The following is a 25,853-nucleotide window of genomic DNA, read 5'->3' on the forward strand; positions in this document are numbered from 1 at the left end:
TGAGGCTCTATAGGGTCAGGCAATTTCTCTTATCTTACTTTCTTATTTGAAAGATTATTTTTGAAAAGCATATAATTTTCCCCTGACATATTAAAGCTACCAGTCCATGATGTTGTTATTATTAAGTATTTTTTAAGACAGAGTCTCACTATGTAGTTCAGGGTGGCCTTGAACTCACTATGTAGCCCAGTCTTGCCTCAAACTCCTGCCTCAGCCCCCTGAGTACTGGGATCACAGGCATGCACCACCACACCTGGCTTGCATTATTTATTACATTCATCTGTACTGTTGCAAAGTCTAGTAATTATTATTCTTTCTTTGAAACAACCTTTTTTTTCCCTTCTCTTGTGACTCCAGTATCTCTGGACCTCTCCTCAGTTTGAAAAGGTCTTAATCATTACCCTTTAAAATACTGACTCTGCCCCATTATCTTTCTTCTTTCTTTCTGGAACTGTTACCACATGTATATTTTTTCAACTGTCTTGGTCAATCTATATTGTAAGTTTACTGTTCCTCTTTTTTCAAAAATAAAAGGCTTTAGGCTATGAAGTGAGCTCAAGTCCAGCCTGAACTACAGAGGGAAACCCTGTCTCAAAAAGAAAGAAAAAAATATATATATTATAAAAATAAAATAAATAGGCCAGGGAGATAGCCCAGTGGCATAGTGCCTGCCTGGCAAGCACAAGGTCCTGAGTTCGATTCCTAGTACAAAAATAAATAAATATATGGCTTTATAATAAAATCTACTTGATACTAAAATTACACAACTGATTTGAATCTAATCCAACAATAAAGCAAAGACTGTAAAATATCATTCTGTGCCCTCTTTTCATATATTATATCTGCTTCTCTGTACTGATTTCTCAATTTCATATTAAGTCTTCATATTCTGTGATTTGTTATTAACTCCTTCAATTGATTAAATTTTCATTTCAATTATGGCTGTTTTTATTTCCAGAAATTCTACCATTTTTTAGAATTTCTTGTCTATACATACTTTCATTTACTTGAACCTAGAAAATATAAGCACTGTGTATTTCCTTTAATAATTGCACATTGCTTTTCTCCTGCTGTTATTTTGGCTCATTCTTGCACATGGCACTTTATTTCTCTGATTATTAATTTTGTGAGCTGTCCACTCTCCTTACTAATTGAGTACATTTTCTGTGGACTAAGGTAAAAGTGAATGGACCTACATTTATTGTTAGTAGCTTCTATGAAACTAATAGGCCACAATCACTTTAAGTTTACAACTAGTAGTTACTTCAGTGTAAATTTGGGTTGCATGATTACAACTTATAGTTCAATTTTTTTTTTTTTTTTTTTAGGGGAAAGGTCTCACTGTGTAGTTCAGGCTGGCTTTGAACTCATAGCGATCCTCCTGCCTCAGCCTCCAAAGTACGGGAATTATAGGCATGCACCACCATGCCCAGCTAGTTCAGTTTTTCTACTCCCTATGCTACTCAGCAAACCGGGGAAATATTCTTTGTAGTTCCCTACAGAATGCTGGAAAAACAAATTTAGTTCTCTTTCACCAACAGTGTATTTCTTTAAGTTACCAATTTAATGGGAAAAAAACTATTGGAATCCCTAACTTTGGCTAGTGCTGGATTTTTATCCTTTAGCCATTTTAAGTAGCTTCTGCAAAGCTAAACCTTTCAAATCCCTAGGTTCCACAACAGTTTCTAAGCCAGAACTGATTTTAATATTCCACTTCACTTCTCTAATAACAACTTACCTTGCAGCTCTTTAGAGACTTTAAATAGATGTTTTCTCATGTATTAACTGTATTATTTGGCTTCAGCTGTAAGGGCATGCCAGAAATGAAAGGCTATATTCACTCTTTCACCCAGTCCAAAATACCTCTGTATTCACCAAAACTCCAGAACTGTCCTATCAATCTGGCATATTTTTTATTCCTTTATAATCCAACACGTTCAATTTCTGATCCATGTGGTTATTCTGTCTTCATGGAGCTAGTTTTGGCTTCTACAATACTATATTTCCCTACCCACCTTTGATATAAACAATCATTGGGGCTCAGGTCTGGATTTTCTCACTTCTACATGTCCCCTGGACTAGATGGCCTTGAACTACCAATATCCATTCTTTTCTTTTTTTTTTTTTTTTTTTTTTTTTCAGTCCCAGGGGTTGAACTCACGACCTTGTGCTTGCCAGGCAGGCACTTATGCCACTGAGCTATATTCCCAGACTTCCAATATCCATTCTAAAGACAGTCAGCTTCCTCCTAAACTCTCTTCTATCTACTATTGTTTCCATACAAGCAATTCTCTGCAATAGCAACCAGTGATCTTTCAAAAACAAAAATTCACACTATGTAAAAATCCTGCACTTTATCTAAATTCCATACAATTTAACATGGCCCAACAATTCTAATATGACCTGACTGTATATCCATAATTATCTTTTTATAAAACATCCATAATTATCTTTTTATATTAGACAAACTGTTCAGTTTCTCAAATATGCCAAACTCTCCCCCTTCTTATCCTTAAGACATACTTATTCCTCTTCTTGGAACAGTGCTTCTGTACTCTCTGCATGGCTAATTTCTAAACCACACTTCAAATTTCACCATAATTTGACTATCTCGGGGAAATTCTCTGACCATGTAATCCAATAACATCTGCCTTTTAATTTTTTTTTTAACTTTGGGGGGGTACCAGGAATCAAACTCAGAACCTTCCGCTTGCCAGGAAGGCACTGCACCACTGAGCTAAATCCCCAGCCCTGCTTTTTAATTTTAGCAAAATGATTGTAATTTGTAATTAAGTACATGTTGGCTGTGGTAGCACACGCCTGTAACCCCTGCACTTGGGAGGCTAAGGCAAGAGGATCGCTGCAAGTTCAAGGCCAGCCTGGGCTACACAGTAAGCAAGACCAGCCTGAACTCCAGAGGGAGACTGCATCTCAAAAAAGAGAGAAAAAGTACATATTGTGGGTTTCTTTTAATGTCTGTTCCCTAATTATCTATAAGTTCCAGGCACAAAGAAACTTTATTTATTATCTTTCTTCATTCTATATTCAAGAACCAACACAGTCCTTAGAATATAGCAGTTACTCAGTGAACATGTTAAATGGCTTACTAGTCTCTCTTTACACAGATGCATAAGAAAAGTACATGTCTAATCAGGAGTTACATGTTTAGGGCTAGATACTTAGCTAAGTGATAGAGCATTTGCTTAGCTTCCTTTGAAAGGGGGGAGGGATAAAAGGGGGGAAAACCAAGAATAATAAGTTAATGATAGGAATATAGGCAAGAATCAGGTGAAAAGGAAGCATCTACAATTTATCCATAATACCTAAAAGTTATATGGCCAATTATTATTTTCTGCTGGTTAATGTATAATGGACAAGGTAGCAACTGCCTCAATAAGACAGTATACAGCTTTAAACTATTACTGTCTAAAGGCCGGGCACAGTGGCATACGCCTATAATCCCTGCAGATGGAGGCTGAGGCAGAAGCATCGTTGCCAGTTCAAAACCAGCCTAGGGTACAAAGTGAGTTCAAGGCCAGCCTGAACAACATAGGGAGACCCTGTCTCAAAAAAAAAAAAAAAAAAAAAAAACCAACTATTATGGTCTACAATCATCTACAAATTCCCTACAAATCATCTATAAATTTCAAGTTCACTTGAAAGTTAGCCAAGGATGGTGATGCACCCTTGTAATCTCAGCACTCAGGAGGTTGAGGCAGAAGGATCACCTCGAGTGTGAGGCCAACCTGGGCAACATAGTTGAGTTCAAGACCAGCCTAAACTACATAGTGAGGCCCTGTCTCAAAAAACAAAACAACAACAAAAAAGAAATATTTGTTACTTGAGACTCTTGAAAACATTTCCCTACAAATTAAATATTACACATGGTAGTTAACTTCCTTTGCTTAGTGCAAAATATTTAATCTGCAATTCATTTATTATTTTAACATATATAAAGTAAGTAATATTTGGTGGCAGAAGCTGTTTTAACACTGGTGAGAACAGTAAATAAATAGACAAAAAAATCCTTGCCTCATGAATCTTACTTTCATGTGCTCACACAGAATAGTAATAAAATATCCAGAAAGGCAGATAGTAACTTATACTATGGTAAAACATAATGTAAGATCAAGGAAGAGAATAGAGGGTATAGAATTTTAACCTACTAGTAAAATTCAACTACATTTGTTTCAAAAAGGATTTAAGACATATTTTATTTATAGAACCTAAGCGTCACAACTAAGAAACAATGTTCATGCTAGGAATCACTTTCAACTCTAAAGTTTACAAGACATAAGTCCCTTCCCACAACAGGAGGACAGGTAGATGACTGTTCAGGCTCTAAATCTCTTAACAAGGTATCACAGCGGGTTCTACAAAAAGGTAACAGAGAAGTTAAGAGACTGAAAGCACTCATAGAAATTCTAGGAAGAAATGAGACGCCAAAAAGGAAACTACACTTCTTTACTTCATGACATGAAGCGCTGTGGCAGGCAGTCTTCTATTCAACCTCTACCAGGCCAGCTTATCTTTCTATAACTGTAACTCTTTCTAAGACCACGTTCCTATTTAGTGTACAGCATGATGTTATATAACTTTCCCTCATTATTCTATCCAAAAAGCAAATGATTAACTTTAGGGAGGGGCTTTTCTGATAACTTTAATGACAGGAAAAAGATTCCTCTTTATCCCTACCTGTGCCATTATAATTCATATCAAAAAATGCAGATAATCAGTAAACTGCTCATATATTTTACCTTACTAACTGGGATAGAGGTCAGGATCTGGAGTGAAACATGATACAAAACTGGAACATGGTTTCAAATAGCATCCTAAGCACCTTAATAATGACTGGACAGAAGAGACAAACAGCCAATTTAATCTTTTATACTTTGTCCATAATCATTTTTACTAGGTTAAAGCATGCAATTTAGACTACGGTGGGAAAGAACAAAGGGGGAATGAACATAAATCCCTTCTGAAACCAACAAATCATACGGCTGGTGCATTGGCCAAGTAAGGAATGAGCTATAAGTGAAGTGTGGTAGCACATGACTGTAATCCCAGCACTTGGGAAGGTGCAGCAGGAGGATCACTGCAAGTTCAAGGCCAGCCTGAGCTATAAAACTAAGTCTGTATAAGTTTAGTTTGTTTTTTTTGTTTTTTGGTACCGGGAATCAACCTCAAGACCTCACGCTTGCCGCAGGCGCTGTGCAGCTGAGCTAAATCCCCAGCCCCAAGTTTAGTTTTTAATTCCTTCATATAAGGAAGGGTCTTCTTACTTTTTTACCTGAAAAAAGCAAGAGTTTTAGTCAATGGGTACTAATACTTGTTTAAGTTTTTAAAGTATTCATTACATTTTCACTTAAAATCATTCAACTGTGACTATCAAATATATTTCCAGAAATTTTTCAAATTAAATCTTTATATTCAAAATTTCATAAAATAAGTCCTCTAGTTTAATATAAGCAGTAATGTATAATCTGAACAAACTGCCAGCACAAAGATGCTGGCCAGATATAATTACCTTTATGGCTGCATATGTTTTTCATCTTCCATCCATCCACAGATCCTCAAGTAATATAAGCCTTCATTGAAAACTTTAGCAACTTCTGATGTAAGTTTTGCCTGAAACATGTGGTTGCCTGTTCAACTGCCAGGAAGTTTTCTCAGGTGCTGTCTGAGTTACAATCAAAATTCTGTTTAAATCCCAGTCCTCAATTTCATAATCTCAATCACTCAGATTGGTCTCACTCAGACCAATCAGCAAATGTGTGTTTTCATCCTTCTATTTATTCTGTCTCTTCATTAATAGGGAATCAAGTTCTTCTTGTTATTGTTCTTCTGGAAGACACTATTGATTGATGCCACTTCAGGTTTAGGTTTTGATCCCTAAAGACAGAAATTAGTATTATATATGAAAACTTTTCTATCACTTTTTAAAAACTGGTCACACGACTGTGTTCTAAGTTATATCAAGCTTGTATGCTCAATGACCATAGTTTAGCAGCTAAACTGCAAAAGAACATTAAGCCAATAATTATCTTGGCCCCCAAATTAGAAGTTCAAGTCCATAGGACCTTTGCGCTTGCTAAGGGTATGAGCCATAACACACATTCAGTCAAATGGCCTCTGAATGGGCAGATGTAAAAGTAACAAGTGAAACTAATTTACTAACACTCAACCAAAAAATCACCAGATATTAAGGGACAACTAACACCCTATAAAAGAGTTCAACAAACAAAATTGGTGGAAATAAAGAAATTATCAAAGTAGAATCTTAAACCACAACAATAGAACTACAGTAGTAATAAGATGAACAAATAACAACACCAGAAAGTGAAAAAAATAGTTCCTTGGACATGAGCACTCGGCTCAATTAGTAAGAACAGAAGTACAGCAAGGCATATCAGCCTGAAATTAAGACTAGGGAAGGAAAAAAAACCACCTTAAAATCCTCAAAAGAAAATATTGTAAAAAGATGTGAGGCAACTCAATTTTATGAAAGGAAAACTAACCAAGGTGAAAGATAAAAATGTGTTCAGAATTCAACAGAAAATTGTATCAGGAATTGAACTCACGACCTTGCGCTTGCCAAGCAGGCGCTGTGCCACTGAGCTAAATCCCCAGCCCCGAAAATTGTATCTAACTACTCTATATAACCACTCTAGAGTATTTCAGGAAGATCATTTTAGTGAGCTATGAATATAGTTCAGAGATAGAATGCATACTCAGCATGCAAGAAGACCTGGATTCAATCCCCAGTGCTAAAAATTAAAGATAGTTTTTTAGCTGGGCATGGTGGCATAGGCCCGTAATCCCAGCACTCGGGAGGCTGAGGAAGGCTGATCATTGTTGAGTTCGAGGCCAGCCTAGGCTACAAAGTGAGTTCAAGTTCAGCCTGAACTACATATCAAGACCCTGTCTCAAAAAGAGAAAAAAGGGCCAGGGATATATCTCAGTGGCATAAGCACCTGCCTGGCAAGCGCAAGGTCCTGAGTTTCATTACCTGTACCAAAAAAAAAAAAAAAAGAAAATCAAAAGAAAAAGAGAGAAAACAAGTTTTTAAGAAGTACACTAACAATAACTAGGCATATTGGTACACACCTGTTATTCTGGCACTGGAGAGGCTGAGGCAGGAGGATCAACAAGAGTTTGAGACCAGTCTGGGCTACATAGTGAATTTAATACCAGCCTGAACTATATAGCAAGACCCTATATCTCAAAAAAAAAAAAAATAGTAGTACATGGACAATGTTGTCAAAAACTAACCCACTTCAACAAAAGTACGCCACTGCAGAAATTACTTAGCATCTTTAGACAGTCTTTAGGACGTTAAAATGCATACTGAGCCAGGCATGGTGGCCCACTCCTGTCATTCCAGGACGCATATCTGACAAAAAGAAAAGACACGGACCTTAAACTCCACCAAGGGAGTATCATACTTTACCTGGTTTATAACAACTTACCTTTCATTTCACTGGAGACAAATGATGCCTCTTTTATACTTCTATCCAAGGTTCTGAGTCCAAGTCAGGTAAACTGGTAGATAAACCTCTAAACATTGCTTGAAGACTACTTGTTTCAGTATTTTTCTTTGAAATCAAAGGACTTCCAATTCTTGGAGAATTTGGGGCAGACTCTAAAATTTTAAATTAGTTCTACAGTTAAAATAACAGGTTTCTTAGGTAAGTATTTCATTTATTCCTTTTTTCTTCCACAAAACACATAACAAATCAATCTCAAATAAAATCTTACCAGTGATTTTCAAACATAAATTTCTTTTAATAATATTTACTCAGAAGAATAGCCACTGAATAATGAAAAGGAGTATCACTAATTTTTATATAGACCACCACACTCACTCCAACTTAAGAATGTCAGTGTGAACCACCATAATGTTGGTAATTTGTGAATCAAGTTATTTGTGAAATTATTAAGACCTATAAATTGTAATTATGTAATCTCAAATGCTGTTAAGCCAATTAGTCTAAATACATATTTTACTTCAGATAAAACTGATCCTCACTGACTGATTAGAGGTTAAACTAAAACCACCATCTTTGTGTAAACCAACATCTTCTTTGCTTAAAAAAGTTTGCCTGTACACACTAAAGAGCCTCCTCATTTATCACCTCATACTGAACACTGCAAAGCACAAAAATGTCATCATATTAAAGTACACAGTTTGACTGATAAAAGTTTAGAAATTCTAAAAGCAAAACTGTAGATGAGGCACGACAGAACATGCCTGTAATCCCAGCACTCTCAAAGACTGAGGCGGGAGAATCATAAGTCTGAGCCAAGCTTGCACTTAGCAACATCTCATCTCAAAATCGAAGTACAAAAAGGGGTGAGGGGGTAGGTTGATAGGAAGGTTCTGGGTTCAACTCCCAGAAGGGAGGGTGGAAGGGCAGGCCTGATGTGGCATATGTTTGTAATCCCTAGCATGCACAAGGCTGAGTTAGGAGGACAAAAAATTTGAGCCCACCCTGGGCAATTTAAGCAAGACTGTTCTCAAAATAAAGAAAAATGAGCTAGGACTATGGCTCAGTGCAAAGGCCCTAAGATCAATACACAGAACCAACCAAAAACTGTTTTAAGTTAAAAGGTCTTTCCTTTCAACATTCTTTTACCAGTTGGGGGGGGGGGTTGTGTGTGGGCGGGGGTGGTTTTGGTTTTTTTGAGACAGGGTCTCATTATGTAGTTCAGGCTGACTTGAAACTCACTACACAGCCCAGGATAGCCTTGAATTCAGTGATCTTCCTGAGTGCTAGGATCACATGTGTTTGCCAGCATACCTGGCTGCATTTTTGCCAGTTTTTAATCGAATGAATTACACACCCATAAGTAAAATTAAAATTGCTTTATAAATGCATTTCTTAAAGTGAATTTTACATTATATTTTCATCCTAAAAGCTTTTGTTGGGTCATAGGGTCTCAACTATGGAGTCCAGACAGACTTTGAACGATGTAGCCTTTGAACTCCCAGTGATTCTCCTGACTCAGCCAAGTGCTGAGGTGAATGACACCATGCCAGGTTTCTAAAATATTTAGAGGGCTCTGAGGGTTATAGCTCAATGGTAATGCTTACCTACCAAGCCTTGTTCCTAGATTCCATTTTCAGCACTAGAAATATCTACTGAAGAATTATTTTAGAATTTTGAACGATGTGTTTACATATTTCTATTGGAGGCTGCTATTCCACCTCCCTCCCTTTTCCAGTGCTGGTGATAGAATCTGGGCCCTTGTGTATGCATGACAAGTATACTGCCTCTGAGCTACAGCCAGAGCTTTTCATTTTATTTCGATACAGGGTTTAAATTCCCCAGGCTTGTTTATAGGTGTGCATTACCATATAGCTACAACTCCTTAAATTAATTGTACATCTACCACCAACTCATTCACAAAAGTAGTATAAGTAAAATACAAGGTGGAGACTGTTTCACACAAAGCTTTAGTAATGGAGAAATGTCCTAAAACTGTGAGTTATTTATACCCATAGTGAATAAAACCTTAAAAGCAAACAATCCCTACCCCATTACATGTACTGATTCAGTTCCTTATATACACATTGGGAGAATTCAATTATTAACATATAGTACATGCATAAATAAGAACAGTACCTGGCACATGCCAAGAAAATCAAAAGCTACTGTCTTTAAGGTAGAAATTTAATCTTTTAACATCCTCAGTTTATTATATAATAATAGCTAAATTTCTTTAAACTTCTACCATGAAAGTGTTTGATTATATTTACATGTGCTTAGAAATATAATATTAAAATACCAAAGAATTTGGATAAAGAAGAAAAGTTAAGAGCCTTATAATGAGAAAAAATATTTAATGAAAATTAAGCTATACACAAGTGAACAGGATGTAAAAAGAATTAGGATGTGTTATGGACATGTACCAGCTCCCTATGATGAATGTAATTAGGTACTGCTAACATATACTAAGAAAAATTTTTAAAAATTAAAATAATGCTATATATATGCCCTAGGATTTTTGCATCTGTATTCTCTTTTATAATGCAAAGATTTCAAAGTTGGGTGTGGCGGCACATCCCAGCACTTGGGAGGCTGAGGTAGATCACCGAGAATTTGAGGCCAGCCTAAATTACACAGTGCAACCCTGCCTTAAGAAAAGAAAAAGAAAAACTATTTCAAGCTGTACATTCGTAATGGCTGTTTCTGGTTTTGTGAGACAAGATCACACTATGTAGAGTTCAGGCTGTCCTTGAGCTTGTGGTGATCCTCCTACCTCAGCCTTCCATGTGCTGGGATTGTAAGTGTGTATCACCAGCCCCCAGCGAATTTGAAAAGTTTAAGAATAGCAAACTCCTAATCTTCCAAGTCTAAATGAGTTTAAATATGATTTAGATTATCTGACATTAAACGTTCATAGATTTTAAAAACCTTCCACATCCTTCAACACTTAGGCATTAACCTGTGAGAACATACAAATTTATCTTTACTGGTTTTAGTAAATGAAAATTGTCAACTTGGCTCCCCAAAGATAATGTACCATGAATTTGTATTATCTAGTATTGCTTTGTTTTCCACCTTGGAAGGACTACAGCTTTGGTTAATTACAAACGTTTTTTCAAAAGGATTATATATTTGATATGTAACATTTAAGAACATTTCTACATATGAAGCTTTCAAAGGAAAATCTCACAGCTTATTTAATATTCATTAGATCTTCTCACACATTTTTTAAAAAGTCTTTCCCCCAAAATCAAGATTGTCAGATACTTGGTTTTTTTGGCTTTTCAATTCTGATGAAATTCTTTTATTTAAGAATGGACTGTGCGATACTGTACCCACAGCACAAAAGAGTCTGCATTTCAAAAGGAATTCAACCATTCTTTTTATTAAGCTTTTGTGGTATAGGAAGGTAATCTGCTCAGTGCTAATGTCACCTCATGTTATACAATTCAACCTCCAGAGGAAAAAAATAGCAACTTTAATTTCTCTGATGAATATTCAAGTATGTTTAAAAATATTTTACCATATAATCATAGGCTTAAAAAAGTTTTTTAAGTCATCTAATTTGAGATCAGCAGATATAGATAAAAGTATTACTACTTTTCTCTACCTGTAGATACAGTCTACACTTTCTAAATTATTTCCACTTCAAATTTTTGCTGACATTCTACTTGTGTTAGGCTTTCTTAGTACAGGGGATTATGAAGGTCAGAAATTTAGAGATTCCTGGGAAAAGGTGCTTTACATATTTATTCCTATGACAATATGAACTGGCATAATTCTAAAAAGTATTTCCATCTTTATCTCTATTATTAGATTCTGATGTACAATATATAGAACTGGGCCAGGAACATAGTTCAGTGGCATAAGCACCTGCCTAGCTAGCAAGCACAAGGTCCTGAGTTCAATTCCAAGTACCTGCCCCTCCGCAAAAATAGAGAACTATAAAATCCTGATATTTTAATAGGCACTGACTTGTTTGTGCATATAATAGTACTTGTATGCATTTATGGTAAAAAAATACAAAATGTACAAACCATAATTTTATTGTAACTTTATTAATACATAAAAAGGTAATGGACAGGCATCACCAACTTGACTGACAACTATCCTGTGGAAAAAATATTTACTATATTATCCAGCTTACCAATGATTGTTCATATGCTGATTAAAAATGTCATGTTGGACCCCACTTTTACACAATAAATAATTCTAATTTATACAATAACCCATTATATCTCTTTAAAAAGTTAAAAACTAAACTGAAACAATATCACTTTTCTTCAACTTTTAAAACACTTGTTCAAGTTTCTTTCTGGGATTAGAAGCAGAGAGCTGACAAAAAATATGAGATGATAATATGAGATAAAAATATTTGTGAGACTGTCCATTAATGTTTTATCGATGGGCAGGTCTCTCACTGATGTATCAAAACTACATTTCCAATAGTAAAGTAAAAAAATTTTCTTGTTCATTTCTTAAATTTTCTTGCCCTTAGCTGTCCACATTGACAAATCTTATACACCAAGTGAAACATGACAACTATGTAACATACACTACACTGAACAGCAAATCAAATAGCAAAAGACCTAACCATCTGGGAAACATTTCTCAATTCCCTTTTCCTGCTTTATTGATCTGGACACAAGTACATATGCCTGTAAACAAAAGCATCTTCCAGTATGTCCACAATGATAATAATTAACTTTCCCACCATGAAGTAAAGTAGCCCATGCAGCCCAGGCCAATTACACAGAAATGGGCAGCTCCTATGGTAACAGCAGTCCTCTGGTCTGTCTCACAGCATCATCGCAAGGTGGTTATCTCCACTGTAGCACTGGCCCAGCCTCCTCCACAGAGGGTTGGGAGTAGACAGTGTTGCACAGGATGCAGTCTGGTTGCTTCTGTTTCCACAGCACGATTTGCTCCAATATTTACAATGGCATTTCAGTGAGTCACCTATTCCACTGCATATTCCGATCAAATGACATCCAAGAGCATCAGTAGATCATCACCCTGACTGAAAAAAGTTTAAGCACATATTTTTTTCCCAAGAGGGAACATCTTTAAAATGATCCAGGAAAAAGTTCTTAACACTAAAGCAATTCTGGAAAATTCTAAACACAATCAGATTAAAGAGAACCCCAATTCTCCTTTAAAGTATGGGTCATCATATCTTTACAAGACAAGCTTGTAGCACCTTGGTAACAAAGTTATAGGAAAGTTATCCCACTCGAGTATAAAACTCTTAGACTACTCCAATCTTAGAAGGGAAAAACTGGCACAATGTATTTATAATCACTGAGTAAAATTAAAAGGCAGAAATTCCATACATGACAAAGTACACATATAATTTAAGAGCAAGAAATGTAAGAGTGTCACCAATAATTCATAGATCCCCATTTAAATTACAGCTCTGCATGGAAGGCAATATAAATAAAATTTAGAGCAGCAGAAATCATTTAGTCACTTTAAATGTCCTACAAAGGATAAATAGACTAAAAAGAGGCGAAATGGATCAAATAGCTCACTGTTACATTGTTTGCTGTAGAAGAAAAGCTGTTACCTGTATGTGAGCAAAAGGCTTGGCCTGGCACGAACTCTGGACAATCAACCAGTTGGGAGAAATCTGTTTGTGGCAGAGTTCGTGAAGGAGGGCCTGGGATTGGCCATTTTTCTGGTTCTACCCTTTTTCTCATTTTCTCATCCACAATTTCAACTTCTGTGCTATCCTTCAGTGCCTGGAAACAGGAATTATGAGCTATTAAAGAACTTTTACTCCAAAAATTTTCATTGCAGATCTTACATTTCTAGTAACTAAAACCCACAAAATCTGAAGTCAGCAGACTACATTGCAGTTAATAGCTCTAAAAAAATCCATAAACTATTCAGAGCAGAACAAGTTTTAAAATCACTCTTGTAAAGTAACAACTATCATGGGGTCATCCCATAGCATGAGGTTTTTTCACAATTAATTCAAGAATTATTAAATCAAACAGGAAAAAATGATTTTTGCTATCACAATTAAGCTTTATTGTCTATTTTTTCCTCATACTTGCTTTTGTCTTCTCTTAAAATAGTATCACCAAATAAAATGTAGGCATTATTTTATTACTGTAATAACTACCACTACTTATTGAATGGTAAGTAATAATATGCATACATGATTCCAATACCTCACATAGTAGGCATTACCCCTATTGTATAGATGAGGAAACTGATGCTTAAATAAGTTCAATTTTAAAAAAAGCACAGGCCTCCTCTGAGATAAATCATTCATTACCTGTCTACAACTAAAAGCCTTAGCCATTAGGCTATAGAGTCTCCTAAAAATGTATTATAAAACTAAAGCAAATTTCTTTTTGAAAAAATTCAAGATTAACTTTTCTTCTTATAGTACTGGGATTTGAGTCCTGGAGCATCACACTAATCTACATTACCTTTTTTGGTTTTGTTTTGTTTTTTTTCCTTGAAATAGGGTCTTGCTAAATCACTAATCTGCCCAGGGTAGGTTTAAACTTGTGCTCCTCCTTCCTCAGCCTCCCACAATGGTGAAATTATAGGCATACAACACCACACCTGGCATGACTTTAAGCTTTAAACAATTAAAGGCTTACTGATTTAACATCTAACTGAAAATCAGGGATGCTTACATTTAGAAAATAATACAAAATTTTTAAAAACAACATACAGCCAGCGTGGTGGTTCATGCCTATAATCCCAGCACTTAACAGGCTGAGACAGGAGAATTATCGTGAGTCTGAGGACAGCCTGGGCTACATAGTCAGTTAGAGGCCAGCCTGAGTGACACAGCCAGATGCTGCCTCAAAAAAAGTTTGTTGACCTTATGGGAAAATTTGATTTTCTTCTTGCCCAGTTCAGTCTGCAGCCAGAATCATGGAGAGAATTAAGGGGTTGGGGAGATAGCTCAGTGGCACAGCACCTGCCTGGCAAGCAGAAGGTCCTGAGTTCGATTCCTGATACCAAAAAAAAAAAAATTCCTGAACGAAGGTAACAATATATATCCTATGTGTATGTTAACTCACAAAAATATATAACATTCTGTTCATGCATTACTTTAAGAACCTGTCATTTGTATTCCTTAATACTAGTACAGCACTTATGTACTTTTCATTATTTTAAAATAAGGATTAAAATTTATTTAAATGCAAACTCCACTGAAAAGGAAGTCTGAAGTATGTCATGAAAATGGAAAAAAATCCTATAGCAGTGGACTTGAACAGTGTTACCTGTGTATTTTCCTCACTATGTTCACTGAAGAATCTGGAAGCCCAGTAACAAACAGTATACCCAGGATCCAGGTCATCACAGGATATAATCTATATCTTATTTGGGGTGGCAGTTGGATTTGACTTTCCAAAACTTACACTGAACACCTAAAATTATTGTATTTTACATGTTACCCATACCTGAAACTAAAAACAAAAACCAACAACAATTAAAAAAAAACAACTCCTTGAAAGTTTCCCATGGGTTTAAATTTTTCAAAATAAATGTGGCAAGACTGCTAATAGCATTTGCTATATAATGTAGAGCAGATCAAATTCAACAGTGGTAGTAGTTCAAAAATTCTGCTCGAATCAGTGATTTTGTTTAAATAATTTTTACTGAAATGTTTTAAGAACTATTTCTAAGAGGTCTTTATTTTGAGCCAGGTACAGTGGCACATAGCTGGGAATACTAGTACTACTGGAGGCTGAGGCAAGAGGCTTGTACGGTTTGAGCCCAACCTGCACAATTTAGTGACTTAGCAAGAACCTGTACTCCCAAAAAAATTCTTTTTAAAACAGTTATTTAGCTTAGTGCAATGTCCGTGGGTTTAATCCCTTATACCCCCAAAAAGTTCTTTATTTTGGATTATAAAGTTTTTTATGTGCTTTTAAAATAACTACACTGTGTGTGTGTGTGTGTGTGTGTGTGTGTGTGTGTTTTGAGACAGAGTCTTGCTAAGTAATTCACACACTGGCCTTGACTCACTATGTACGTAGCCCAGGATGGCTACCAACAAATAAACACACACCCACACAAAAAGCTTCAGGCTTTACTCAAAGTCTAGAGACAATCTAAATGTTCACTAACAAGTGAATGGATAAACTGTGGCACAGCCATACTACAAGATACTTGTCAGCAACATGAAAGCATAAACTAGTGATACACGAAACAACATAGATCAATTTTAAAATGGACAGAAATCAGAAACAATGGCTACAAACTCTAAAATTTATATATAATTTTATTCTGAAAAAAGAGAAACAATAGGGACAAAAAGGAGATTAGTGGCTAACAGGTACTGTGTACAGGCCTCATGAGGTGATCTGATTGCCATGCATGTAGAAAAGAAAGGAAAAACCAAAATGTTAAAAGCATTTCTAGAAACTGGACAGATAAGAGGCTTAATTAAAGGCAGTAAGAGAACTAGAATGTCTTTTTTGTTTTTTGCTTTGGTACAGGCAATCAGAACTCAGGACCTTGTGCCTGCCAGACAGGCACTGCACCACTGAGCTATATCCCCAGCCCAGAATGCCCGTTTTAAACTAGATTTTCTGTAGCATATGAAAAGTTAAATAAATAGAAATATATGCAATTTTATAGCAACCTGAAGATTAAAGGACAAAGAACACTAAAGAAGGTCAAAGCCTGCTGGGCATAGTGATGGAAGGCCTACGATCCCAGCACTCAGGAGGCTAAGGCAAGAGGATCTCAAGTTCAAAGCCAGCCCAGGTTACCTGCTGAGTATTGATACCCAATCCCAGACATAACAACACAAAACATGTTTGAAGGTTTGAACTTAAAATAGGTGGCAACATCATTAGTAATTCTTTGTAGGCTTTCCAAAGTGACACATTACATTTTATCAAGTGAAGAAAAGGCATGAGATGAGCCAGGCATGGTGGCATATAATCCTAGCACTCAGGAGGCTAAGGCAGGATAATCATGAGTTCAAGGCCAACCTGAACTACATAGTGAAACCCTGTCTCAAAATAAATATCCCCACCAAAAAAGTCATGAGATGCTGTCTGAGTGTTAAGCAAATACAGATAGGATTTTTAATTTTGGGGGCAGGATTCTCACTATTTTGTCCAAGTTGATCTCAACCTCATGGGCTCAGTGATCCTCCCAATTCAGCCTTTTAAGTAGTTGAGACTGTAGCTGTTTCACCCTAGTGTCAGGTTCACAGAAAAACTGGGTGAAAAACAGATTGTTTTTTAAATAAATAATTACCTCTAAGATGAGATTAAGGTTTGTGGTAAGAGCCCGAACACGGTGAAAACCAGCAATCAGAGAAATAGGCAAGAAACCTTGTTCATCCATCTTTCTCCGAAGAAAGAAGTCTCGTTCCAAATTTTCTATACTAAAGTAATATTCACTGAGAAGAGAAATAAGAAAGTAAATATAAATATCATCCATTTATTCAATAGGATATAATATATATATTGCTTACATATCAACTGCTATAAAAATATTTTAATTTGGTTAATATCACAGTATGTTAAGCATAAATATAACAGTTTAATACAACATAAAATAGCAAAAAAAACCCTACTGAATTACTAATTACTTTTATCTGAGTACAAACATCAAATACTGATTATTTTCCAAAAACATTAACCATTATTTCAACCAGCTTCACGTAAATAGAGAATTAAGAGCTTATTTTACTTTAAAATAGTAGTAGTTAATTTTTTTTTGAGACAAGGTCTCACTATGTAGCCCAGACTAGCCTCACATTCATAATCCTCGTCTCAGCTTCCCTAACTACCTCTACATGATTAATTTAAACACTAAATAGCTGGGTGTGGTGATGCATGTCTGTAATCCCAGCACTCAGAGGCTGAGGCAGAAGGATTGCCATGTGTCTAATGCCAGCCTGGGCTACGTAGGCCACCCTGTACTACACAGTGAGACACTGTCTCAGAAACACCAAAGAAAAAAGGATTTGATGATATGGTCTACAGTTTAATCAGCATTTTATAATCAGCATACACTGTTTCTAAATCACAGAGAAAATTTTCAAAGAATGGTGGCAACCTATGAGAATATACCAGTTTGTATTTCTGGTGTACAATTCAGTGAACAGATTATCTCTGGACTGTTTAAGACAAATTCTAACTCTAGGCACTTAGGACCTTTGACTAGAGAATGGAAAAAAAAAATCACTTCATCCAGAAAATGTAAATAAACATATTTTCTTTATAAAATGATATTTAGCTGAATCTCAAAATACAAAACTTTCAACAGGATGGCAACATACACCTCTGGAAAGCTGAAGCATACGGACCACAAGTTCAAGTCCAGCCTGGGCAACTTAGCGAGACCTTGTGCAAGCTCTCAAAAAGATCAGCAAAATACTATTGACATCTCAGTAATACGAGTAAATCATTCACAGTACCTAAGTAGGCACATAATATAGTGAAACCCTAAAATTTCAGACATTAAGACAGACATTTGTTTTAGTCACAACTATTCTTAGACACAAATTTCTCTGAATCAATAATAACCTTCCCAGTCAGGCACATGGCTGTAATCCCAGTACTCTGGGAGTATAAGGCAGGTGGATTGCAAGTTTGAGAGCCCCTCTTCAAATTTAAACAAAAAAGAGAAGGGCTAGTAGCTCAGTTATAGAATGTCCCTGGGTTCCATCCTCAGCACCACAAACAAACATACATAAAAACGCTACCTTTGGGGCCAGGGCTATAGCTCAGCGGAACAGCGCCTACCTGGCAAGCCCAAGGTCATGAGTTTGATTTCCAATACAAAAAAAAAAAAAGAGCTACACTTTAAATGTAATAGTTTGTGAAAACCAAAACTTCTAAATATATATTTTAAGTCTATTTCCTACAATACATATTTTTAAAAACTTTTAATAAGATGCAAACATTCTAAACTCTAAATTTGATGCCAAGAGATTGTCCCAACTAGAAAACAATCAAAATCTTTATAAATATTCTGAATGAAATGTATAAAACAATTGCACTGAGAATTATTTCCAGAAGATTTTCAACAATTACCTCTAAAAAACAATTAGCATCATTTTGTCACAAATGGAAAACTAAGTGACTTCAAAGAGAAAGGAAAAATCTAACCCTAATCTGTCAGCCCACCTATGTACTATATTAGAAAGCTCAACGACAAAGTCAAAAGCATGACTCTTCAAATCTAGGTCTCTAGCAATCGAAGCATGCTAACAACAACAAGCCTCCCTAAACCTACTGGCACCTCCAACATTTGCCAAAAACACTACTGCTGAAACAACAACAAAAAAGGAGTCGTGACACCAATGTCCTGTCTGACGTTTTGCTCAGTGTTGTAGGGGACATTGCCATGTCCTACCGTAGGAGCTCTGGATTCTACACTGTATGATCAGAAGTGCTGTCAGGAATGAAGTAGCTCTGCTCCTCCCTCACTTGTATGAGCACAGGGAGGCCAATTATCCTGACACTGTTGCATGTCTGCAGTCAGGTCTTAGAAGAAACCTGGCAGCAACAGTTACAAAAAAGACAGGAATGGTAGGAAATTAATAGTCACGGGCCAGGCACTTTCTGCCCACAAAAAGGCCCTTTCTTCAGTGTATGCATCACCTGTAACAAAAGCAGCAAACACAAAATGAACAAGTGTTTCACACTGTAAGCCAATCAAATCCACATAAAGGCACCCCGACAGGTGCCCAGTGAAGAAATTACTTTCTAATCAAAGCAGAGCTCATTTTCTTTCTTAAATAGATTTTAAAAAATGTTATGCTCTTTCCAAAGTAGCCCTTCCCATTCAGCTTGGAAAGGTAGAAAAAAAATTCCACTTATAAGGTGGTTAAGCAAATCACTTGGGGAGGATTCTTCTCAAGGCTACATACACACATTTCCATATTTACATAGAAATATACAAAATGCTCCATAGAATACTAATTTGCAGAGAATGTTTTTTCTTAAAGACTAATATTCCTCTTTTATTTTTCTGTTTTGTTTTTTGAGACAGGTTCTTGCTATTTAGTGCAGGCTGGGCTTATACTCACTTATGTTGCCCAGGCTGGCCTTGAACTCCTATCTCAGCCTCCCATTAGTATCCAGAAAGTAACTATGCGGCACAAGGATTCTGAACTAAAAGATTAAGTAGTTTTCTTTAATATAAACCACAAAAAAAAAAGAACATGATATAAACAAACTCAAATTCAAAAGCTAACTGAAACAAAATCAAAAGCTACCTGCCACTATTTTTGTCACGTTCATTTGCAAAATTTCAGTATATCTACTTTAGAATTTAGTACATCTAGATGCAAATGGATCTACATTAGCAAACAAGCCAGTGTTTCACTTGTTCCATTTCAAATACTATCTAGAAGTTTTATATTCTTTTACATCTTCCTATTATGTAATGACATTTTCACTAATAATGTCCTTAAGAGAAGGAATACCTAAATGGTATTGCAGACACTATGTGAACATGAACCAACTATACCTACCTATATAGTTTTCTAGGGTTTTTTGTTTCAGTGCTGGAGACTGAACCCAAGGCCTCACTCATGTTAAGCAAGTCCTCTCCATTGAGCTACATTCCCAGCTCTTTTATATATCTGACACAGGGTCTCATAAGGCTGACCTTGAACCCATAAGTCTCCTGTCTCAGCTTCCCAAGTAGCTGAGATTATACATATGTGCCACCACATCCAGCCAAATATAGTCATTTTAAAAATACTTTATTATTTTACTAGTATTTCCTAGAAAAATACAATCAGTATTAACATTCTCTAACTTTTGTTTTGTTTTGTTTTTTCTTCCAGTACCACGAATCGAACTCATGACCTTGTGCTTGCCAGGCAGGCACTTTGCCGCTGAGCTAAATCCCCAGCCACAACATTCTCCAACTTTTACTAATAGTTTTAAAATGCTATGTTCACTTTCATGGTAACTATTCACATAAGAAGTTTGACGTTGCAACAAATTTTACTTTCCCATATAATTACATCTGACATCAACTTACATTTGACGTTTAATATATTCTTTAAGCAATGCTTCCTCCACATGATACACCTGCAAGCCTGTGCCATCATCATAGTAATACATCGCACTGTTAAGTTCTGTTTGAAATGGCTGATCAGTCCTTTCATCATGTTCTCCATGACCGTATGTATACTCATAGTTCACTTAATGTGAATAAAAAAAAGGATGATCACAGATTTTAAATAAAGGAAAATGCAAAGTGAAGTATTTCAAGGGTTTATAAAAATAAAGTCATCTTTATTACCAGACCAAAGAAAGTAGATAAAACACATTAGAGGATAACGTGAAAACCTAACAGATAGTTTGCTCATTTTTTTCAAAGTTCACCTAATTGAATAAAACAAAAAATTATGTCATACATCGAGGATTTCCTCTGCCTCGTCCTCTTCCCCATCCTCGGCCTCTTCCTCGGCCTCTAAAGGAACCTCGGATAGTACCACCCTCACTTCTCACACTGGACACTTCATCTTGATCATCTCTTTTTTCTCTTTCTCGCCTCCAACCTTTGTAAAATAAAAATATTTTAATATATCAAATTTGCAATAAAATGACATAATTATCTTTATGAAAACATAGTAACTCCCTTCCAACTTTAGAACTAGTGAAAGTAGGCAGGCTATCTTCAGATACAGGGTTTAAAAAATATTTCTGGCACTTTCCATGTCTCTCTGCTTCCTGCCACCAAGTGAGCAGCTTTGCTCCTTTATGCCCTGCTGCTGTATTTCCACCTGCCCACCACAGGCTGAAACCTCTGAAACTATGAGCCAAAACAGACCTTTTCTTTAAAAAAAAATTATCTGTTATAGAGAAATCATGTATTGGCATATAACAATATATTTTAATAAAATGTACTAGAAAGATTTAATAGGCCCTTTGCAAAGACTGTTCAGTTAAATATTCATAGTACACTTAAATACCAAGTTCTAAACCTACTAAGTGTATATGACACAAAATTCCTAAGCTAGATATGGTGGCACACATATTTAAACCCAGTGTCCTGGGAGGTTAAGACAGGAGGATTGGCAGTTCCCGGTACCGGAGAAAAACCAAAAAAAAAAAAAAAGACAGGAGGATTGGAAGTTCAGGCCGAGGCTGAGCAACTGAGTGCAAAAGCCCTGGGTTTAATTCCCAAGACCACCAAAAAAATAAAAGACAAGATCAAACTCATAAGAAATACTTTTAAAGATAGGTGTGTGGTACACACCTGTAGTCACAGCACTTGGGAGTCTAATGCTGCAAGTTGAAGGCCAACATGGCCTATATAGTGAGTTTTTGTTTTTTGTTCAGACAGGGTCTTACTAAGCTGTTCAGGTTGGCCTTGAGCTCACTTTGTAGCCCAGGCTGGTCTCGCACTTGCAATGATCCTTCTGCCTCAGCCTCTCAAGTGCTAGGATTACAGGCGTGTGCCACCATGCCCAGCATATAGTGAGTTTAAGGACAGCCTCAGCTACATATCAAGACCCTGTCTCAAAACAACACAAAATATTTCATAAATGTTTAAAGATGTTTCTATTGAAGTAAAATACATTCCATTTTAAGAAAAACACTGCAAAAAGTGAGAAAAGATACATGAAACACAATATAGGAGTTATATCTACAATATAGTACACACAGTAACTGATATTACTCTTTTATACAAATACAATCCCCACACAGAGAAAAGAGGAAATGACTAAACATTAGTAGGGCAAACAAATCTAGCTCTACCCACTGGATGCCAGTAGGGCTCATTCAACCCCCAGCTATGACAAAGAGTATCTCCAGCCATCACCAAATGCCCCTTGGTGGGGACAAAAATCTCCCCCCTTGAGAACCACTGCCTTACACTCTATATTCCATCCTTAATGCTTCTCTTAAAAGTCTTTTTCGGGGCTGGGGATTTAGCTCAGCGGCAAAGCGCCTGCCTGGCAAGCGCAAGGTCGTGAGTTCAGTTCCCGGCACCGGAGAAAAACCAAAAAAAAAGTCTTTTTCAAGCATTTCTGCTGCAAGTGGCATAAGCCTGTATCATATCCCAATCAACTTACAAAATTTTTTAATATAATTAAAATATAAGTGCTGTGAAAAAATATTTACTATGTGAAATTATCAATATTTTTAAAAACCAGATCATTCCGGATGTGTTGGTGCACACCTGTAATCCCAGCACTTGGCCGAGACAGGAAAATTCCCTTGAGTTTGAGGCCAGCCTGGGCTACAAAGTGAGTTCAGGATCAGTCTGAGAGGCACAGTGAGACTCTGTCTCAACAAGACAAAAAAAAAAAAAGACCCCAGCACTTGGGAGACTGAAGCAGAAGGATCACTGCAAGTTTAAGGCCAGCCTGAACTACATAGTGAGTCCCCGTCACAAAAAGACCAAAAACAAAACAAACAAACAAAAAAAACCACATCACAATCGCATATATGGATTTCCTACTTCTCACTCAGGTTGCAGTCTACATCCTGAAAAAATTATCAGAGAGCCTCTTGTACTTGTGTGTTATTACATATGTATAGAATATTCATGGTGGTACTTTCAAAATACAAACAGTTCAAATGCCCACCAACAGTAAGCTGATTTCATCAAATAGTGAAATATCTTTTAGCAGAAGGGAAAAAAAGAATGAATTAGAGCAAGACCACCAACATGCACGAATCTTAAAATTAAGGCTATTTGAAAAAAAAAAAAAAAACTGCTGCCAAGGAATGTATTAACGGAATCATGCTACAATTTCAAAACATGCAAAAAACAAAAACATTCAAGCTTACTTTTTCTCAGAAGGGAGGCAATGGGATGATACTGCACAGGACACACAGGGAAGTTTAACCTATGTTCCCCTGGGTTTCTTTTTCTTTTTCTTTTCTGAGATAATTCTCACTCTATAGTTTAGACTGGCCTTGAGCTCATTACGTAGCCAAAATGACCTTCAACTTGCGGCAATCCTGCCTCACCCTCTCGAGTTCTGGCAACATAGGCATGCACCACCATGGCCCAGCTAACGTGTTCCTTAAAATGCTAAGTTTCCAGTGTTTGTTACTATTATTCTTTATAACTTCACAAGTACATTTCCTGATAGTCTCAGTGTTTTAATTCAATTTTTAAAAAATTTAAATTATAAGTATCCAGTATTTTTAGAATAAAACCTTCACATGATATATTTAAAAAAAGGCAAAGGGGCCTTTATTTTTTTCTATAGAGAAGTTTTATAATTTTAAAGTGACATTTTATAAATAACAAGAAAATCTAGTGACAAGATTATTAGTGACAAGGACATTAGTGACTTTCTTAAGTGATACCATTTTTTAGGATATCACTGATAAAGTGTGACACCTCCAAGTTACTTGCAAATGATTCACCACAGGAACGAATACAGCAAAATCACTGAATCTAAGTAAAGGCTAGACAGATAGCCATTATATCATTCTTCCCACATTTAAAGTTTTCCAGGCCGAGTGTGGTGGTGCACACCTATAATCACTGCAACACTCAGTCCTCAAGGCAAGAGGACTGCCTTGAGTCAGAGGCTAGCCTGGGCTACACCGTGAGTTCAAGGCGAGCCTAAAGTGCACAGGCAAGGCTTTCTCAAAAAATTTAGATGAAGTTTCTTGTAACTGGAAATTTTTAAATATTATGTTTGTAAAAAAACTCCTATGCCTTCTGATCCATTCACAGAATATGTACCTTAACAGACTTGCAAGATTTTAGCAAAAATCTGTAAAACCAAATGATCATTCTATTTCATATATATCCTCTTGTCCTCCTCTGCTTTCAGATATCTAAGGAATAGATTGTTTCACCCTGTTGAAATAATATACCTATAAAGTAAGTTTTTGGTGTTTTGGGTTTTTTGTTTTGTTCTGAGTTGGGGCCTTGCAATGCTGTCCAAGCTAGTCTTGAAAACTCACTGGCTCAAGTGAGCCCCCACCTCAGGGTCAGAGGTAGCTGGGATGACAGGTGCACACCACCACACTCGGGTGTAGAATTTTTAGAACTTTTATTTGTGTTTATGGTGTTGGAGATTGAACCCAGGGCCTCTGTAAATTCCCTACTCTTCTTCAGTTTCTTACTTGAGTTGGCATCTCACCAAGCCTCTAAATTGCCCAGGACGGGCTCAAATTTACTATTTTCCTGCCTCAGCCTCCCAGAGCCCTGGGTGGTAGGTAGTGCCACCACACCCTGCTCAAAAAGTATAATCTGGATGCTGAGTGTCCTCAGAGCAGCACTAGTGGGAGATGGCGGGATCCTTAGCTGGTCGCTGAAGCACATTACAGGAAAGGACGCGGGACCCTGTCTGGACTGTTTCCCGGCTCCACATGTGACCAAGCACTCTGACACTTGCTCACACAATGATGTGCTGCACTCATCACAGGCCTAAACCAATGGGGACACTGATCTCAGACTGGAACTTCCATGACTATGAGAATACAAACTTCTCTTGCCGGGCATATAGCTCAGCACACACAAGCACCTGCCTGGCAAGCACAAGGTCCTGAATTGGATTCCCGGTACAGAAAAAAAATACAAAAATAAACTTCCCTTTACTTCGTAAGTCAATTATGTCAGGTAATTATTAGTGACAGGAAGCTAACACATCATAGGATGTAGCAATCAATCTGTTCACTGGTATTTAGACAAAGTAGCTTGGTGGTAGAGCATTTGCAAGACCCCACGTCTGATCCCCAGTACCACCCCCCAAAAAAGCATATGCTCATAGTTAATCATACATTGTAGAACCCAAAAGTAGAAACAAGTCAATTATTCATCAACAAATAAACAGGTAAGGGACTTACCCATTCAAAAGAATACTATTTGCCAATAAAGAAGTAACTCTATATGGAACGATATAGATGAATCTAAAAAACAATACTGAGAAGTCGAGTGTGGGGGCGCACACCTTGTAATCCTACCACTCAGGAAGCTGAGGCAGGAGGTTCACCATGAATTCAAGGCCAGCCTGGACTACACAGCAAGACCCTGTCTCAATAAAAGCATAGTACCACAGCGATATATGTGCATCCATGTTTATAGCGGCACAATTCGTAACAGTTATATCTTGGAAGCAACCCAAAAGCCCATCAACAAATGAATGGACAAAAAAATGTGGCTGTTTAATAAAACAGAGTATTATTCAGTCATAAAGAAAGATAAAATTGAGACATTTATAGCTAAATGGATGGTCCTTGAGACCATCCATTTCATAAGTGAAATCATAGTAAGTGAAAACATATACATGTGTAAATATAACATTATCTCTTGGGTATAACAAACTGAAAATGTAAATACGAACAAAAATATACAATAGATATTGTGAAATAGAAAGAAACTGTTAAAAAGGAAAAGCAAACTAGGGAGGGGGAAAGGAAAAAAGGGAAA

General features: G+C 36.6%; 1 protein-coding gene across 1 annotated transcript in view; it reads right to left on the reverse strand.

Annotated features, from left to right (window-relative positions):
• The window catches only part of Larp1b (La ribonucleoprotein domain family, member 1B), a 108,611-nt gene that overhangs the window by 75,226 nt on the left and 7,532 nt on the right, over positions 1-25,853 (reverse strand). Inside the window, 7 exon segments of the mRNA XM_013515251.1 lie at positions 5,533-5,671; positions 5,673-5,749; positions 7,482-7,642; positions 13,057-13,231; positions 16,734-16,878; positions 20,484-20,646; positions 20,863-21,006. Of these exon segments, the coding sequence (XP_013370705.1) occupies positions 5,533-5,671; positions 5,673-5,749; positions 7,482-7,642; positions 13,057-13,231; positions 16,734-16,878; positions 20,484-20,646; positions 20,863-21,006 (1,004 nt within the window).

Source organism: Chinchilla lanigera, unplaced genomic scaffold (genome assembly GCF_000276665.1).
Source record: "Chinchilla lanigera isolate Chin_1 unplaced genomic scaffold, ChiLan1.0 scaffold00027, whole genome shotgun sequence".
NCBI lineage: Eukaryota > Metazoa > Chordata > Mammalia > Rodentia > Chinchillidae > Chinchilla > Chinchilla lanigera.